A 15,377-nucleotide genomic window follows, 5' to 3' on the forward strand; every position below is an offset into this window, starting at 1 on the left:
CCCAGGAGGCCTATATATAGGAAGGGGGAGGGCAGCCGCACCACAGCCCCTGGCGCCTCCCTCTCCCTCCCGTAACACCTCTCCCTCTCGCTGAGCTTGGCGAAGCCCTGCCGAGATCCCCGCTACTTCCACCACCACGCCGTCGTGCTGCTGGATCTCCATCAACCTCTCCTTCCCCCTTGCTGAATCAAGAAGGAGGAGACTTCGCTGCTCCGTACGTGTGTTGAACGCGGAGGTGCCGTCCGTTCGGCGCTCGGTCATCGGTGATTTGGATCACGACGAGTACGACTCCATCAACCCCGTTCACTTGAACGCTTCCGCTCGCGATCTACAAGGGTATGTAGATGCACTCATCTCTCTCGTTGCTAGCTGACTCCATAGATTGATCTTGGTGATGCGTAGAAAATTTTAAATTTCTGCTACGATCCGCAACAATGTGTTCCCCCTAACTGTGCACCGTTAAGAAGGTTCGTTGTTTCGAAGCACCACGTGATGATCGGGTGTGATAGATTCTAACGTTCGCATACAACAGGTGTTGACGAGCCTAGCATGTACAAACATGGCCTCGGAACACAAGCAAAACACTTAGGTTGACTTGACGAGCCTAGCATGTACAGACATGGCCTCGGAACACAAGAGACCGAAAGGTCGAACATGAGTCGTATAGTAGATACGATCAACATGGAGATGTTCACCGTTGATGACTAGTCCGTCTCACGTGATGATCGGACACGGCCTAGTCGATTCGGATCATGTATCACTTAGATGACTAGAGGGATGTCTATCTAAGTGGGAGTTCATTAAATAATCAGATGAACTTAATTATCATGAACATAGTCAAAAGGTCTTTGCAAATAATGTCGTAGCTTACGCTTTAGTTCTACTAAGATATGTTCCTAGAGAAAATTTAGTTGAAAGTTGATAGTAGCAATTATGCGGTCTGGGTCCGTAAACTGAGGATTGTCCTCATTGCTGCACAGAAGGCTTATGTCCTTAATGCACCGCTCGGTGTGCTGAACCTCGAGCGTCGTTTGTGGATGTTGCGAATATGTGACATACATGTTTTGATGACTACGTGATAGTTCAGTGCGTAATGTTGAACGGTTTAAAATTGTGGCACCAAAGACGGTTTTGAAACGTCGCAGAACATATGAGATGTTCCAAAGACTGAAATTGGGATTTCAGACTAGTGCCCATGTCAAGAGGTATGAGACCTCTGACAAGTTTCTTAAGCCTGCAAACTAAGGGAGAAAAGCTCAATCGTTGAGCATGTGCTCAGATTGTCTGAGTACTACAATCACTTGAATCGAGTGGGAGTTAATCTTCCAGATGAGATAGTGATGGTTCTCCATAGTCACTGCCACCAAGCTATTAGAGCTTCGTGATGAACTATAACATATCAGGGATAGACATGATGATCCTTGAGCAACTCGTGATGTTTGACACCGCGAAAGTAGAAATCAAGTAGGAGCATCAATTGTTGATTGTTAGTAAAACCACTAGTTTCTAGAAGGGCAAGGGAAAGAAGGGATACTTCATGAAACGGCAAATCAGTTGCTGCTCTAGTGAAGAAACCCAAGGTTGAACCCAAACCCGAGACTAAGTGCTTCTGAAATGAGGGGAACGGTCACTGAAGCAGAACTACCCTAGATACTTCGTAGATGAGAAGGCTGGCAAGGTCGACAGAAGTATATTGGATATACATTATATTAATGTGTACTTTACTAGTAATCCTAGTAGCACCAGGGTATTAGATACCGGTTCGGTTGCTAAGTGTTAGTAACTCGAAATAAAAGCTGCGGAATAAACGGAGACTAGCTAAAGGTGAGATGACGATATGTGTTGGAAGTGTTTCCAAGGTTGATGTGATCAAGCATCGCATGCTCCCTCTACCATCGAGATTGGGGTTAAACCTGAATAATTTTTATTTGGTGTTTGCGTTAAGCATAAACATGATTGGATTATGTTTATCGCAATACGGTTATTCATTAAAGGAGAATAATGGTTACTCTGTCTATTTGAATAATACCTTCAATGGTCTTGCACCTAAAATGAATGGTTTATTGAATCTCGATCGTAGTGATACACATGTTCATGCCAAAAGATATAAGATAGTAATGATAGTATCACATACTTGTGGCACTGCCACTTGAGTCATATTGGTATAAAACGCATGAAGAAGCTCCATGTTGATGGATCTTTGGACTCACTCGTTTTTGAAAAGATTGAGACATGCGAACCATGTCTATTAGTATATATGCATGAAGAAAGTCCATACAGATGGATCATTTGGACTCACTTGATTTTGAATCACTTGAGACATGCAAATCATACCACATGGGCAAGATGACTGAAAGGCCTCGTTTTCAGTAAGATGGAACAAGAGAGCAACTTGTTGGAAGTAATACATTTGATGTGTGCAGTCCAATGAGTGTTGAGGCACGCAGTGGATATCGTTATGTTCTTACTTCACAGATGATTTGAGTAGATGCTGAGAATATTTACTTGATGAAACACAAGTCTGAATTATTGAAAGGTTCAAGTAATTTCAGAGTGAAGTTGAAGATCATCATGACAAGAGGATAAAATGTCTGTGATATGATCATAGAGATGAATATCTGAGTTACGAGTTTGGCACACAATTAAGAAATTGTGGAAATTGTTTCAGGACTAATACCGCCTGGAACACCATATTGTGATGGTGTGTCCGAACATCATAACTGCACCCTATTGGATATGGTGCATACCATGATGTCTCTTATCGAATTACAACTATCGTTTATGGGTTAGGTATTAGAGACAACCGCATTCACTTTAAATAGGGCACCACACAATTCTGTTGAGACGACATCGTATGAACTATGGTTTAGAGAAACCTAAGCTGTCGTCTCTTAAAAGTTTGGGGCTGCGACGCTTATGTGAAAAAGTTTCAGGCTGATAAGCTCGAACCCAAAGCGGATAAATGCATCTTCATAGAATACCCAAAACAGTTGGGTATACCTCCTATTTCAGATCTGGAAGCAAAAGTGATTGTTTCTAGAAACGGGTCCTTTCTGGAGGAAAAGTTTCTCTCGAAAGAATTGAGTGGGAGGATGGTGGAGACTTGATGAGGTCATTGAACCGTCACTTCAACTAATGTGTAGCAGGGCACAGGAAGTTGTTCCTGTGGCACCTACACCAATTGAAGTGGAAGCTTATGATAGTGATCATGAAACTTCAGATCAAGTCACTACCAAACCTCATAGGACGACAAGGATGCGTACTACTTCAGAGTGGTACGTAATCCTGTCTTGGAAGTCATGTTGCTAGACAACAATGAACCTACGAGCTATGGAAGCGATGGTGGGCCCGGATTCCGACGAATGGCTTGAGGCCATAAAATCCGAGAGGATCCATGTATGAAAACAAAGTATAGACTTTGAAAGAACTACTTGATGGTCGTAAGGCTGTTGGGTACAGATGGATTTTAAAGGGAAGACAGACAATGATGGTAAGTGTCACCATTAAGAAAGCTCGACTTGTCGTTAAGATGTATTCCGGCAAGTTCAAGGAGTTGACTGCGATGAGACTTTCTCACTCGTAGCGATGCTAAGAGTCTGTTAGAATTATATTAGCAGTTACTGCATTATTTATGAAATCTTGCAGATGGGATGTCAAAACATTGTTTCCTCGATGATTTTCTTGAGGAAAGGTTGTATGTGATACAACCAGAAGGTTTTGTCAATCCTGAAAGATGCTAACAAGTATGCAAAGCTCCAGCAATCCTTCTAAGGATTGGAGTAAGCATCACGGAGTTGGAATGAACGCTTTGATGAGATGATCAAAGATTTTGGGTTTATACAAGGTTCATGAGAAACTTGTATTTCCAAAGAAGTGAGTGGGAGCACTATAGAATTTTTGATGAGTATATGTTGTTAACATATTGTTGATCAAAAATGATGTAGAATTTCTGGAAAGCATCCAGGGTTATTTGAAAAGTGTTTTTTAATGGAAAACTTGGATTAAGCTACTTGAACATTGAGAATCAAGATCTACAAGGATAGATCAAAAACGCTTAATAGTACTTTCAAATGAATACATACCGTGACAAGATTTTGAAGGAGTTCAAAATAGATCAGCAAAGAAGGAGTTCTTGGCTGTGTTACAAGGTGTGAGTATTGAGTAAGGCTCAAGACCTGACCACGGCAGAAGAGAGAGAAAGGACGAAGGTCGTCCCCTATGCTTTAGACGTAGGCTCTACAGTATGCTATGCTGTGTACCGCACCTGAAGTGTGCCTTGCCATGAGTTAGTCAAGGGGTACAATAGTGATCCGGGAATGGATCACATGACAGCGGTCGAACTTATCCTTAGTATCTAGTGGACTAATGAATTTTCTCGATTATGGAGGTGGTAAAACAGTTCGTCGTAAAGGGTTACGTCGATGCAAACTTTGACACTAATCCGGATGACTCTGAGTAGTAAACCGGATTCGTATAGTAGAGCAGTTATTTGGAATAGCTCCAAGTAGCGCGTGGTAGCTACATCTACAAGATGACATAGAGATTTGTAAAGCACACACGGATCTGAATGTTGCAGACCCGTTGACTAAAACCTCTCTCGTAAGCATAACATGATCAAACCCTAGAACTCATTGAGTGTTAATCACATGGTGATGTGGACTAGATTATTGACTCTAGTGAACTTTGAGTGTTAATCACATGGTGATGTGGACTAGATTATTGACTCTAGTGAACTTTTGAGTGTTAATCACATGGTGATGTGAACTAGATTATTGACTCTAGTGCAAGTGGGAGACTGTTGGAAATATGCCCTAGAGGCAATAATAAAATGGTTATTATTGTATTTCCTTGTTCATGATAATTGTCTGTTGTTCATGCTATAATTGTATTAACTGGAAACCGTAATACATGTGTGAATACATAGACCACAACATGTCCCTAGTAAGCCTCTAGTTGACTAGCTCGTTGATCAATAGATGGTTATGGTTTCTTGACCATGGACATTGGATGTCATTGATAACGGGATCACATCATTAGGAGAATGATGTGATGGACAAGACCCAATCCTAAGCATAGCACAAGATCGTGTAGTTCGTTTGCTAGAGCTTTTCTAATGTCAAGTATCATTTCCTTAGACCATGAGATTGTGCAACTCCCGGATACCGTAGGAATGCTTTGGGTGTACCAAACGTCACAACATAACTGGGTGGCTATAAAGGTGCACTACAGGTATCTCCGAAAGTGTCTCTTGGGTTGGCACGAATCGAGACTGGAATTTGTCACTCCGTATGACGGAGAGGTATCTCTGGGCCCACTCGGTAATGCATCATCATAATGAGCTCAATGTGACCAAGTGTTTGGTCACGGGATCATGCATTACGGTACGAGTAAAGTGACTTGCCGGTAACGAGATTGAACAAGGTATTGGGATATCGACGATCGAATCTCGGGCAAGTAACGTACCGATTGACAAAGGGAATTGTATACGGGATTGATTGAATCCTCGACATCGTGGTTCATCCGATGAGATCATCGTGGAACATGTGGGAGCCAACATGGGTATCCAGATCCCGCTGTTGGTTATTGACCGGAGAGTCGTCTCGGTCATGTCTGCATGTCTCCCGAACCCGTAGGGTCTACACACTTAAGGTTCGGTGACGCTAGGGTTGTAGAGATATTAGTATGCGGAAATCCGAAAGTCGTTCGGAGTCCCGGATGAGATCCCGGACATCACGAGGAGTTCCGGAATGGTCCGGAGGTAAAGATTTATATATGGGAAGTCCTATTTTGGCCACCGGAAAATGTTCGGGATTTTTCGGTATTGTACCGGGAAGGTTCTAGAAGGTTCCGAAGTGGGGCCCACCTGCATGGGGGGGCCCACATGAACGTGGGTAGTGGGGGCAAGGCCCCACACCCCTGGTCAAGGCGCACCAAGATCCCACCTTAGAAGGAATAAGATCATATCCCGAAGGGATAAGATCAAGATCCCTAAAAAAGGGGGATAACAATCGATGGGGAAGGGAAATGATGGGATTTCTTTCCCCCACCTTTGCCAACGCCCCAATGGACTTGGAAGGCAAGAAACCAGCCCCCTCCACCCCTATATATAGTGGGGAGGCGCATGGGAGCAGCACCCCAAGCCCTGGCGCCTCCCTCCCTCCTGTGACACCTCTTCCTCCCCGCTTGCGCTTGGCGAAGCCCTGCCGGGATCCCGCTACTTCCACCACCACGCCGTCGTGCTGCTGGATCTCCATCAACTTCTCCTCCCCCTTGCTGGATCAAGAAGGAGGAGACGTCCCCGCTCCTTACGTGTGTTGAACGCGGAGGTGCTGTCCGTTCGGCGCTAGGATCATCGGTGATTTGGATCACGACGAGTACGACTCCATCAACCCCGTTCTCTTGAACGCTTCCGCACGCGATCTACAAGGGTATGTAGATGCACTCCCCTCTCTCTCGTTGCTAGATGACTCCATAGATTGATCTTGGTGATACGTAGAAAATTTTAAATTTCTGCTACGTTCCCCAACACGTCGTACCTACCCAGTTGGCCAGCTCCGTCCCCTTCGATCCCCTTCTGCGGCATTAGGTTGCGCCGCTGGCGCTGCAGGCTGCTGCCCTGTCCGACGAGGCGGCGACCCCGGCAAGGCGGCAGGCTGCCCGGAATCTGGCGAGCTACAGCATAGAGCAGACAACAAAGCAGGAGCAAAGGTATCCCTTCCTAGTTCTCTTCGATGTATAGCTCTGTTCGGTGGAGGCGTGGAGCTCTGTTCTGAACTTCTGATGTATAGCTTTTAGGAACTAGGAATGCAGCAGTATCTGTCATGTAGCAGGCTACTCCAGATTAGTCCTAATCTTGTAAGCATGGCCCCCTCATTCACTAGATAACCTACATTCCATTGTTATTGCTTGCGTTTTACATTGATTTATGTCAACTGAAACTGTTTATCTCAACCATAATGTTAAGAAATTAGGTCGAACTTACTAAGTGTATCCAGTGCGTGTTTAGTATTTGACCTATGTACATCTATGTAACGGGTTCATTAGATAGAGTTTCTTGTACGTTCACTATATTTTCAAACGAAATTATGACAATTCAACAGTCTGGAGTGTACTATTGGGCTTTCTATATATCCAATTATCCACTTGCCATTTGGTGGCATGTGATCTGGGCAAGACTAGCAATCTTTCACAATGCTTGCAATTAAAAATCAGCATATTATACATGTTGTGGGATTGATTAAAACCACATTAGATATAAGGTAGAATGGTTGGGATGAGTTTTGTAAAAGGTAACAGACTTTTGTGTCAAATACAACATTATAGTGCCAAATATGGAAGATACAAGAACTACTAATGGGCGTTCAAGGACTTGGGGTGGGTAATTGGTAGCTTACAACCATCATTTCAAAAAAATGAAATATTCAGTATGTTGCATGATTAATTTATTGTGAGTTAGCATTGATTTTAGTTGTTGTAACCGCAACAGCGAAAAAGGCCTTCTCAGCAATGAGCATTAGCAAGACTGGATTGAGGAACAAAATAAGTGATGATTGGATGAATCATTGAACGGTATGTTAAATTGAGCAAGATGTATTTGTGAGTATTGAAGAATCAAAGATCATTGAGCGATTTCAAGGTTATCACAATCGCAAATGCCTTTTGCCTCATCCTGGACGTAAGCTTTCACATTTTGCGTCTATTATTAACTATTTTTATCTGCTATATTATGCATTGATTTGCATTTCAAAATTTATCATTAAAGGTTTAGCTTCTTCTGCTATTGAAGATGTAGTCATGAGAGGCTCGGATCAACCAATCCTTTGATTTGGTATCAACCTTTGTATCAATCTTTTGTATCTTCTATATATGCTACATATTGTCTTTTGATTTATCTTGCTTTATTAGTTGATTCATCAAGAAACAAATGCTGTCATTGAATATTATGTTTGGTTTCTTATTAGTTATGCAACATAGATTGACTTTCATATGCTTAACTGTAGTTTTTTGATAGTTTTTAGCCCTTAGTTTCTCGTCTGGGGCGTCAGTTAATTCTGGCTCCGTCGTTGATGTCGCCTAACTGTCGGACGTCACATGAAAGGGTCAGCCGGGTGAAAAAATTTCATCAACGGTTCATTTTGTTATATCGTTTCGTCCGCATGTCGTTTTTGCCCTTTCCCGTTCGATTCGTCGCCATCACCAACCTCCATTGGCGCCCACCCGCAGAGCTCCACTTCCGCGAGACCACGACCACTCACTCGTCACCCTCCCCATGGCCGCCGGCGTGAGCAGGCTTCCGCCGCGTCTCACCACGCTTGCGGTCTTCTCCTCGCCGACGCCGAACCCCTTCGGCCCCAATAAGCGCGTCGCCAGGTCCAGGCTCAGGCCCCCGCCAATCTCCATCTCCATGGACCCGGCCCTCGTCGACCCGGCCCACCTCCAGGCCCTCATGCTCGCCTGCGCGCACTCCTGCGCCATCCGCCTCTCCCCGCCGGAAGCCGCCGCGCGGCCGGAGCCCGTCGACATCCGCAAGCTCCGTACCGCCGTGGCGCACAGCTTCCTGGTCGTGTCCGTCTTCTGCGGGACCAGGTTCTTGGAGGAAGACGACGGAGGGGACGATCGGCGCTTCATGGGCCTGGAGCTGGACCTCGGGCTCGGGCGGCGTGGGGAGCAGCGGCTCGTCGGGTTCGGACGGGCCGTCTCCGACGTGGGGCTCACCGCCTCCGTCCATGACGTCGTGGTGATCTTCTCCTCTTAATTATACAAGTGGTCAGTAGTGAACTGCGCGAAACCAATGGTTATCGCTGGAGCGCATGTGTTCATGGAACTATCTTCAGTGACTTGCAGGTTCATCCATCAGTGCAGAGGAGAGGAATTGGGCGCAAAATACTTGAAAAAATTACAAGGTAGGTTCCTGACATTGGATTTTTCTGGTGAAGTCTGAAGGGCTAACTTCTGAGTTGACCTAATAGAGGGAAAATAGCATTCATGCCTTCTTATGTAAACTGTGCAAAGCAATAACGAAGCAGAAAACACATGATGTTCCTTTCATGGACTCAATGAATAGAGACCTCTTGCACCGAAACATACAAATCTCCTGCACCATTGGAAAGAAACGACCGAGTGATAAGCAAACAGAAGATAATATCCTGCGTTTGAAATATGTTTCTTGCTTGATAAAACTATCTTCAGGGTATTGTGTTTCTCTGTTAAACATAGTATCCCAGTCATCACGCATATATCGTACTTACTTGGACAGATAACATTACCACGGGTGTTTGTCGGTAGCAAAGCTTACTTGACCGACACTATAAAGTGATTTATGTTATGTTTTTCTTGGGGTACAGACTTCACAGTTTTCTTGTATTACTTTGACTGCATATTGAAACATGAACAATGAATGTATCTCTGGATCGACTAAACTCAGAGGTTGGAACAACATGCTTATGCACAATACAAAGTACTTGAGCAGAGATAATCGTAGTGTCAAAAAACGTCTTATATTAACTTAAAGAGGGAGTATATTTTAAAAGGTGCTGATTTATTTGCTGTCCAAAGTTTAAGCTTCATCTAATTTGCTTGTTTCTGGAACAATCTCTCCAGGGTACTCCATAGCAGAGGTATTTATGACATTTCCGCATTATGCACAGGAAAGGAGAGGTATGGCTTTCTTACCTAATTTGGTGGACTTCATGAATGTCCTTACGTAATCTTCCATATTTTCTGTAAAGGAGGAAGCGTGGTCTACTTCTACTTCCACATATCACTTGCAATAGAACCTTATGACAGTATATGATGATGTTTACACATCTTTTGGTACTGTTGCAGGCCATTTTTTGAAGCATGTGGATTCGGCGATGATGCAATGGGTGCCACAACAATGATGTACACTAGAAACTTGTACGAATAGCATTCCTATGGATGGTTGGCAATCTGCACAATGATACTACCACGGCTCCTTTTTTGCTGGTTATTATCTGCTGCCACCTGAGAATGCCAACTGTAAAGAGAGTTCTGCTATCCAGCAGTGATTTTACCCCCTCTTAACTGGATCCGGCATCCATGGTGCCCCAGCCTTTTTCTGTCTTCGAGGAAACCACTCGAATAAATTAGAGAAACTTGTGGACACGGTAGTACAGTTCACCTTTTTATCATGTGTGGAAGATGGCATTATTTAGCATGTTCAGAATCCGGACCAGCGTTTGTAAATTTACCGTTGATGGTAAAAGCTTGCTGTGCTTACAGAGATAAATGTTTATACACGGTGTTTTTGTCGTCATGGATGTCAGCACTTGAACAAAGAGTGAATCACATAACGGGAACTTTGATATACAGAAACTGTAGATTTGTGGACAGTTGGTGCTGTCAAAATTTTATTGGTAATTTTTCCTTCGTCAAGTAATGTTGCAGGATAGACGACAGCGTAAATAAATCAAGGGAGATGTCCGCAGAATTTCAACTCTATGCAAAAGATTAAGCAGTAGTTGATACATCTATGACATTCTGTAAACAAACACCCTTTGCTCTACGTCTACCACTTTACACAATAAGAAGTTTTAGTTACAGGAAGATGGCGATTTCATGGTGATGATTCGATGGGGCCAACCAATCCAATGAATTCTTCTCAGCCTCTGGGTTTTGTGCAGTAAGATTCTCTTATCCAACTTTGCACAATAGCTTCATTGTATATAAACACCCATGGCTATTAACTGATGGATCTCCAATCGTTAAACTGCAATCTCGTTATCCCTGTCGAGACAAGTGTAGGTCCATCTGTTCTGCATATGCATTTACCAGCATGTGTCATCATACAGCTGCTTGGAACACATGCTCATCTGGAGTTCCAAATGCTCTCTGTAGGAAGCGTTCGACGACTGAAAGGAATTCTTCAGCTCGTTCCTCCTGGGGCAAGTGCCCACAATTCTTGATCACCTCAAGTGTCGCCCCAGGAATCGCACGTGCCAGGCGTTCAGCATTCGAAGCTGGAACAAGGCGGTCTGTGTCGCCAGTCACCACTAGCACTGCAATGATAAGACAATCAAAACTATTCAGAAATAACATTGCTTACGGATCTTCTGGTAAATAGAAGATAATTTTATGTATCGTGTATTAGAGTATTCAAAACTTCATCGAAATTTCTAGGGACATCAGCACATATTTAGTCCAGTAGTAGCACTGAATTATACACAGATAAGGATAAGATGCCCATTAGAAGAAGCATATAATTGAACCTGGGCATGAGATCTCGGAGAGCCTCTTCGAGACTGGCACTCTTGACTTTGGTGAAGTATCTGTAATCATGGATATAGTGTACTCCAAGAGAGCTGTCTCCCATCCCTTGGATCTTAGTGGCTGAAAAAAACTCCATGAACAACAATATGAGTATGAGTAGGTCTTTCTCACCTGGGAGATATTTTCCTAGAGAGAACTCACCTTGGTGTAGCCTTGAATAACATGATCAGTTACTTTGCTTGGGTCATACCATGCATTACGAACGCCCGTTACGCCGAATTTATCCATGATCAATCTCACCTATGAAAAGGAATGGAACCACACAAGTTGCAGGAATTAGAAGTATCTCTATTTTGACTATTTATTAATCAATAAATTCTAAATTTTGCAGGGGTTTTAGGGCCCTTAATTTTGCTATTTAGTCAGTAGAGTGAGTCATGAAAGAGCAACGTACCAGACTCGCCGCCAGTGAAGATCGTAGAAAAGCCACAAGAACCTTAGTAGACAAAGCTCTGACCGTATCCTGCACTGCCATGACCAACTTGAGAACAAGCCCTGCAAGCCACATACACATGCCAAGAAACCCTCCCCATATCCTAGCAAATGGATTTGGTGCTGCATTATTATCATCAGACTCCTTCTTGTCTGCCCCTTCCTGCTCCCCTGCGCTGTTCTCTTTCTCACCCTTCCTCGGCGCGAAAATCGCCGGTGCAACCAGCACTAGCGCCGCTACCCGCTCGGGCGCCTCGAAGTACGCCTCCACTGCAACGAGGCAACCGGCAGAGTGCCTGGGATGACCCAAACCGGAAAATTAATCTCAATGTCCTTGATAAAAAAAAAACTAGCGATGCAGTGACACAGAGAAATGCAGTGCAGGGTGTGCATCTGTACCCAACAAGGACGGCCTTCCCGGCGCCGAGTTGGTCTATGAATGCCAGTGTGGCCATGGCCGAGAAGGCCATGGAGTAAGGGTTGAGAGGCTTGGTGTCATCGCCGGACCGTCTGGTCCGGGAAGTCAGGCCAAACGCCGGCCGGTCGAAGGCGAGGACCTTGGCGCCGGCGATGCGGGCAAGTGGCCGCATGACGCGGCTCCAGGAGAACACCGACGCGCCGAAGCCGTGAAGCAGCACTATGGGCAGCCCGACCTGACTCCTGGCGACGGCGGAGCCCGAGGACTGGCCGCCCGAATCCTCGTCCTCGCCATGGGCGCATACCTTGTGGTGGACCCTGACGCCGTTGAACTCGTAGAAGCTGCTGTCAGGATCCGCGAGCGCGTCCGGGTCGAGGAGCTCGTCCTGGTCGATGCCGGCCACGAGCCGGCGGCGGCGCGGCGGCATCTGCGTACCGCTGCCCGGAACCGATCCTGCGTTTGCATCGGGGTTTAGTTTAGTGCGTGCTTGTGTTTGGGGAAAGTGAAAAAAGACATTCGCAATTTCGAACCACTTTCTAGCGCAACGATCCCAATTTTTGGCTCCAAGGAGAAGAACACCGCAACCTACTTTTTCGGAACACCAATTTGAAGCATCTCCTATCCTATCTAAATGTAAAATCTTTCACTCCCAATGCAAGAAAAGAAAGTTACCGGCAGGGAACTCGGCGGCGGCGGCTGAAGGCGGGGGAGGACCGGCCGTGCGGTGAGCGCGGAGCAGTGGAGGACGGCTCTGCGCGGCGGCGGCGGAGGGGAGAATGTTTGCGACGGCGGGCGGCGGGGGTCGGAGGGAGAGGAGCGTCAGCATCTGATCAGGCCCCAGCCGGCGCGGGAAGCCGACGGGCGGATGGTCGTTGGCTGGAAGGATTCGGCGGACGCTTAGCGTGGATTGCGTGGGGGCCGCCGGCAGTGGCACGACGGCCTGAGGCTGTAATCCGTGAGCTAGCGATGTGTCAGTGCTATAGTACGTTGCCCCTATTTCAAAATTTGGATATTGTGCCGACCAGCTTAGCATTGTCACAAATCCGATACCCTAATAGCATCTTCAACAGCCTCGTAACGAAAGTATTTGCAGCGGACTGTTTGTGAGTTTTCGCACATGAAAAAATAGTTTCCCAAGAAAAACAAATAGTCGCAAGGAGTGCACGCCTTCTAATTTGCTCGTATGGGTTTAGGGTGACCAAGTTCTGATCACCTGCATCTATGATTTTAGGTCGAGCAGATGCATAACACATGTGTGTGGTTGCGTGCGACAATGTGTTTCATTCACCCCATTCATATTTGATGACCTTACCATGCCTTCCTTATAACCACTCACAATGTATTTTGCAGATAGTTCGAGAAAAAAATCTTTCAAATAGTTAAGCTGACTTCTCGGTTGTATTTGGTATTGCGCCAAGAGTGCATCGTGCCATATATATGTATAAAAAGCTAATAATTTACGATACTCATGTATAAATATTTGTGGTTTACATATGATATGTGTGTGCCTTTAGGAATGTCCAATCACGCCTCACTTATCAGTTGTGCTTGTTCTTCATGCCATGGACACAACGAAATTAGGTAATACTCTGTGGATGGAGAAGTGGACTCATGGACGAACAACACTGCGAATGGTGATGTTTTTGTTTTCTTCAATGATGAAGGGTTGTTGCATATGGTTTTACCCGGATTTTGTGGGTACTCGAGCAGGCAAGAAACTCAAAATACTACGCTTCTTGCTAGACAACTCAACTGCAAAAAAAAAAACTCAAACTGGACTTCTTGGCTACATATTTTTTTGTGCCAAGGGCGATAATGAGACTAAAGTATAGTTTGAATATTTCGCTTAACCTTCCGTCCATGTTTGTTTTTTGTGCCAAGGGTATAACAGATTGGAATCATGGATATGGATGTAGTAGGGAGTAATAGTCCCTGTCAACCTCACCGTTGTTTTCACAATTACGAAATGAAGAAAGGCTAGAGCATGAAAAAGAGAATCTTAGAGTCCATTCACCTACTCAAGAAAACGAGCTATGGGTCGCCAAAGAAAGACATGGGCCAAACACAATATGAACATAGTCATTCACAGATAATTCAGGAAAACATCATTTAAATAGGTCACCTAACTTTTCGATTGCATTTGGGTTTTGCGTCAATGGCGCAACGTGTCATCTAGTGAAAGTAGACATCGCGATACACTAGAGAAACTGAGAAGGAGCATTGCCAAGGATCACAACCCATATATGTCGCAAGTTAGGACATTGTGGTACCAAGAAGTTGAAACTGAAAGACACTACATGTCCTTTGAGTGGACAAATGAAGCCATGAATGCAGGCTGCAACCGATGCAAAGTGGCCATGACCATAAATGCACATGTCATAGCTCAGATTCTTGAAAGATCAAACTTTAGGCAACATCGTTGTAGCCAAAAGTGTCCAAGCTCAGCTTCATCTGGTACATTGACGGGAGAAGGTGTGCACATGAAAACGGAGAACATGATGGGAGAAGGTGAAGGAAGGAGGGCGAGAAAATTTTGTGCTTGGGAGTTGGGGGTGTAGGAGACATGCGGCTAGGAGAAAGAACATGAAGATGCAGGTTGGTCACCATCTATACCAAGAAATGAAGAGAAAATCAAGATTTTTATTTTCACAAGTCAGACATCACACACATATTGCTCTCTAATGACATGTCCATAAAACAGGATACCATGTTAATAAATATTTTATTTTATTATCTCATGGCAACACATTACATTTAGTTAGTGGCAACACATGTACATTTAGTTAGGAGAAGAGATGCACATGATGATGAAGAACATGGCGGAAGAAGATGAAGGGAGAATGAGAAATTTTTGTGCTTGAGAGTTGAAGATGTAAGAGACATGCGGCTAGGAGAAAGAAGAACATGTGCATGTTGATCACCCTCCACATCAAGAAATCAAAAGAAAATCAAGATTTTACTGTGACGTGTCAGACATCACATACACATTGCTCTCTAATGACATGTCCATAAGACAGAAAACCATGGTAATTAATATTTATTATTCCGTGGCAACCACATGGTCATTTTTTTAAGGATAACCACATGGTCATTTAACTAGTAGAGGTAGTAGATGAGCAGAATATGACAAACATTTGCACGGCAATGTTCTCACTTTATATGTATATTATATGTTTATACATGTACAAATGTATAGTTATTTTCGAGGAATTAATGGCATATTCCTGTTGTGATAGTC

At 44.5% G+C, this 15,377-nt stretch overlaps 2 protein-coding genes across 2 annotated transcripts; one reads left to right on the forward strand and one right to left on the reverse strand.

Moving 5' to 3' along the window:
• Nucleotides 1-8,153: 8,153 nt before the first annotated feature.
• Nucleotides 8,154-10,225, forward strand: LOC109774871 (GCN5-related N-acetyltransferase 3, chloroplastic). Its single transcript, XM_020333639.4, has 4 exons — nt 8,154-8,737; nt 8,845-8,903; nt 9,601-9,657; nt 9,826-10,225. The coding sequence occupies exons 1-4, from the start codon at nt 8,270-8,272 to the stop codon at nt 9,905-9,907; spliced, it is 666 nt and encodes a 221-aa protein (XP_020189228.1). The 5' UTR covers nt 8,154-8,269; the 3' UTR covers nt 9,908-10,225.
• Nucleotides 10,226-10,439: 214 nt separating this feature from the next.
• LOC109774870 (uncharacterized) lies at nt 10,440-13,187 on the reverse strand. The gene is made up of 6 exons (XM_020333638.2): nt 12,812-13,187; nt 12,121-12,592; nt 11,684-12,017; nt 11,431-11,529; nt 11,229-11,349; nt 10,440-11,018 (listed from the first exon to the last, which is right to left on the reverse strand). Exons 1-6 carry the CDS (start codon nt 13,170-13,172, stop codon nt 10,804-10,806), a joined length of 1,602 nt encoding a protein of 533 aa, XP_020189227.2. The 5' UTR covers nt 13,173-13,187; the 3' UTR covers nt 10,440-10,803.
• Nucleotides 13,188-15,377: the final 2,190 nt, after the last annotated feature.

Source organism: Aegilops tauschii, chromosome 5 (genome assembly GCF_002575655.3).
Source record: "Aegilops tauschii subsp. strangulata cultivar AL8/78 chromosome 5, Aet v6.0, whole genome shotgun sequence".
Classification (NCBI taxonomy): Eukaryota; Viridiplantae; Streptophyta; class Magnoliopsida; order Poales; family Poaceae; genus Aegilops; species Aegilops tauschii.

Excerpts from the sequence above, each read along its gene's own strand:
- LOC109774871 (XM_020333639.4), top strand. The coding sequence starts at position 8,270 with ATGGCCGCCGGCGTGAGCAGGCTTCCGCCGCGTCTCACCACGCTTGCG. Across the intron at positions 8,738-8,844 it reads CCTCCGTCCATGACGTCGTG|GTTCATCCATCAGTGCAGAG; the intron begins GTGATCTTCTCC and ends AGTGACTTGCAG. Across the intron at positions 9,658-9,825 it reads TTATGCACAGGAAAGGAGAG|GCCATTTTTTGAAGCATGTG; the intron begins GTATGGCTTTCT and ends GTACTGTTGCAG.
- LOC109774870 (XM_020333638.2), bottom strand. The coding sequence starts at position 13,172 with ATGCTAAGCTGGTCGGCACAATATCCAAATTTTGAAATAGGGGCAACG. Across the intron at positions 12,593-12,811 it reads CGCCGCCGAGTTCCCTGCCG|GATCGGTTCCGGGCAGCGGT; the intron begins GTAACTTTCTTT and ends ATGCAAACGCAG. Across the intron at positions 11,350-11,430 it reads TTATTCAAGGCTACACCAAG|CCACTAAGATCCAAGGGATG; the intron begins GTGAGTTCTCTC and ends AGTTTTTTTCAG.